Here is a 2924-nt window from a genome sequence, read left to right on the forward strand (position 1 = left end):
TTGAGATAGAATATAAAGTATAGTATTATAATTATTTAAAAAAAATCTTTTTGTGAATAAAAATAAAATGTTTAAACCTTTTATTAAGAAAATGATTTTTTTTAAAAATTATAGTATTATACTTTTTATCCATCTCAATATGCGTGGCAGACACTATTAACGATAACAATTGCCTCGAACAAAGGGAGTATTCATTTGCAATGTTACGTAAAAATGATATATTTAAACAATTGACTAAATATATGTCCTAGATAAATGATCATTTCCAGCTTGAAAATATTAATACAAGAATTTACACATATTTTTATTTAAAAACTTATGGAGATAATTATAAATATTATTCATACTAATTATATTTCGGATATTTTCTAGGGCTTTTCCCGTTGGTTTTATTAATTTATATATTCGATTTTACTTCTAAAATACAAGATGTTAAGTAAAATTTAATAAAATTGATTTCAGTTTGGAAAATAAATTTCATATATAATTTTTTTTTGTAAAAAAAATACATAAAATAGATTCTTAAATCATGTAAAATTAAGTCAATGTTAGTGAAATATGAGTGGTCAAATTTAGTTATCAATTATAAATATATTTCACCCATTTTAACTCTAATTTAAATGATTTAAAAATTTTTATTAAAAAAAATTCAAGTGTGTTTGAGGTCAAATTTAAGTGAAGTACAAATTATATGGGTCATGGTCTAGTTTGTAATTTTCTATTGAAATATTTTAATAAGTTATGTGTAATATTAATATCTTAGAATGATTATCTTTTATGGATGGTCTATAATGATTTAATAAGTTATGAAGTATCTTTTAGGTTGAGTAATAATATTCTTGTTGATTTTAAAAGACTCCATTACTTATTTTTTTAAACTTTCAATATTTATCTAATTTAAGATAATTAAATAATCTTTTAATTGAGAAAAAAATTTAAAAATGTAAGATTTTCCTTGATTATAAAAATTTTCATTTATAGATTTATTTTCTAAGAATGCATGATTGATCATGGAAGAATAAAATTAAATTTTGAGATCAATTTTGACTAAAATAGTAAATAAGAAAAACTAAATCATTAATTGAGTATCAATTATTCATCACAATTTTGTCCTATTTCCTAAAAGAGTATTGTTCACATTTTTCAAACCCATGCTTCATGGTTTTAAAAAAAAAAAATTTGCATTAAATTTAATACAAATTAGGAAAAACTCATAATTAAAAAAAGAATCTCATATAATGGTGTGTATCTCCCGGGGATCCTATAAATATATACTTTTATTTTGTTACAAAACATATATTTCTTGCAAACTTTAAAACAGTCACTCATTTCCTCTCCATTACTCAATAATCTATCTCTCTGTCTTAGCCTCCTGTAGTAATGGACTTCCTTGAAATCTTTCCTAATCTACCAGCAAAATCAATTTTTAAATTTAGTGTAGTTTCGAAAGAATGCCATGAAATTTTATCCTGGAAATTGCTTGCAAATAAACAATGCAAGAATCTAGAGGGTAGAGAAGATTCATGTTTCTTTATCCAACCAAAATCTGCACCAACTAGTCTGCAACTTAATTATCTGTGCGAGACTTCTAAATCTTTTTGTGGTTTTCCTTCCGCCTCCCTTGAGTTCCTATCTACCAAAGGCTCAATGATTGCATCCTACAACGGACTACTATGTTGCAAAAATTTAGAGGATGCTGAATATCCACTTTTCTTATGTAATCCTGTCACAAAAACATGGTTGCCAATAATCAAACCAACCAGTGATTTCAAAATTGATTATCCTTTCAGTTTTATTCTTGTATGCAACATTGATGATTACAACCATGAGGATGATTATAAGTTGATGTATGTCGGATCATTTTCCCAAGATGTTTGGAATACCAATACCAAGTTATGTAGAATTTACTGGCCACAAAAAAAAGTCTGGGAAGAGTACGGGGAAATGGTAATTGGTTCAAGGAGTATTGATTTTGGATCGGCAGCTTATTTGAAGAATGATGGTGGAACAATTCATTTTATGTCAGATTGGGGTAAGTATATAGCAAAAAACAGTCCTTTTTATTGGCCATATATTGTGAGTTATAATATTAGGAGCTCTATCTCCAAATTTCTAAAAATTCCCAGGCCTGCAAGAAAGGGTATTTTCGATTCTGATTGTAGCTGCAAGTTTGGTGTATTCAAGTTTAAGGATCCAAGGACTGGTAAAGAATCTATATGTTTAATCAAATTAATGAAACTTGTGTTTAGCATATGGATTTTAACAGATGCCCATTCGAACAAGTGGAAGATCATTTTGAAATCTAGGTCAAAGGCTATGGGATTGTATGACGATTTGAAGCCAACCATATCAGGGTTTTCAGTTATCAATGGAAATTTGTTGGTGATTGCAACAGGCGACAACCAGCTTTACAGATATCCTTTGACCCGTGATGGAATAATGAGTAGTAAAGTAAAAAGAGCTGAATTAATTGGTTGTCATCAATATGGAATGGACGATTTGTGTTTTTATTCCTATTCCAACACTCTTCGACCATGCGGAGATGGTGCAGTCCCGTTCCCACAACAGTAGACAATGCCATCAAGTAGTCTTATTTGTAATATTTCTCTTAATTGCCTTTGGATGGTTCTCTGAATATTATGAATGCTCAAAATTATTTTTTTAAGCATGAATGAAGTTTATTATATGTTAATCTAAACATATTACCTAAATAATTTTGTATCAAGGATCATTTCTAACATAGCTGCGGTTATTAAAAAATAATTTATGATTATTGTTGATTTTTTTTTCTTATACAAACTTAAACAAACAAAAATATCTTTTATGTATTCATCATTTTTCTTTAATTTTTTACATTTTAGTAAACCTGAATTTTTGCCTTAAAAATTTGAATAGAAATACAATATTGTTTGATATTTAAATTC

At 27.2% G+C, this 2924-nt stretch overlaps 1 protein-coding gene across 1 annotated transcript; it reads left to right on the forward strand.

Annotated features, from left to right (window-relative positions):
* The first annotated feature begins 1380 nt into the window (after positions 1–1380).
* On the forward strand, positions 1381–2571 carry LOC141666236 (putative F-box protein At1g19160). The gene has a single exon (XM_074472230.1). The coding sequence runs from the start codon at positions 1381–1383 to the stop codon at positions 2569–2571; it is 1191 nt and encodes a 396-aa protein (XP_074328331.1).
* The last annotated feature ends 353 nt before the right edge of the window (positions 2572–2924 follow it).

Source organism: Apium graveolens, chromosome 6 (genome assembly GCF_009905375.1).
Source record: "Apium graveolens cultivar Ventura chromosome 6, ASM990537v1, whole genome shotgun sequence".
NCBI classification, from domain to species: Eukaryota; Viridiplantae; Streptophyta; class Magnoliopsida; order Apiales; family Apiaceae; genus Apium; species Apium graveolens.

Coding starts and splice junctions, on each gene's coding strand:
- LOC141666236 (XM_074472230.1), top strand. CDS start 1,381: ATGGACTTCCTTGAAATCTTTCCTAATCTACCAGCAAAATCAATTTTT.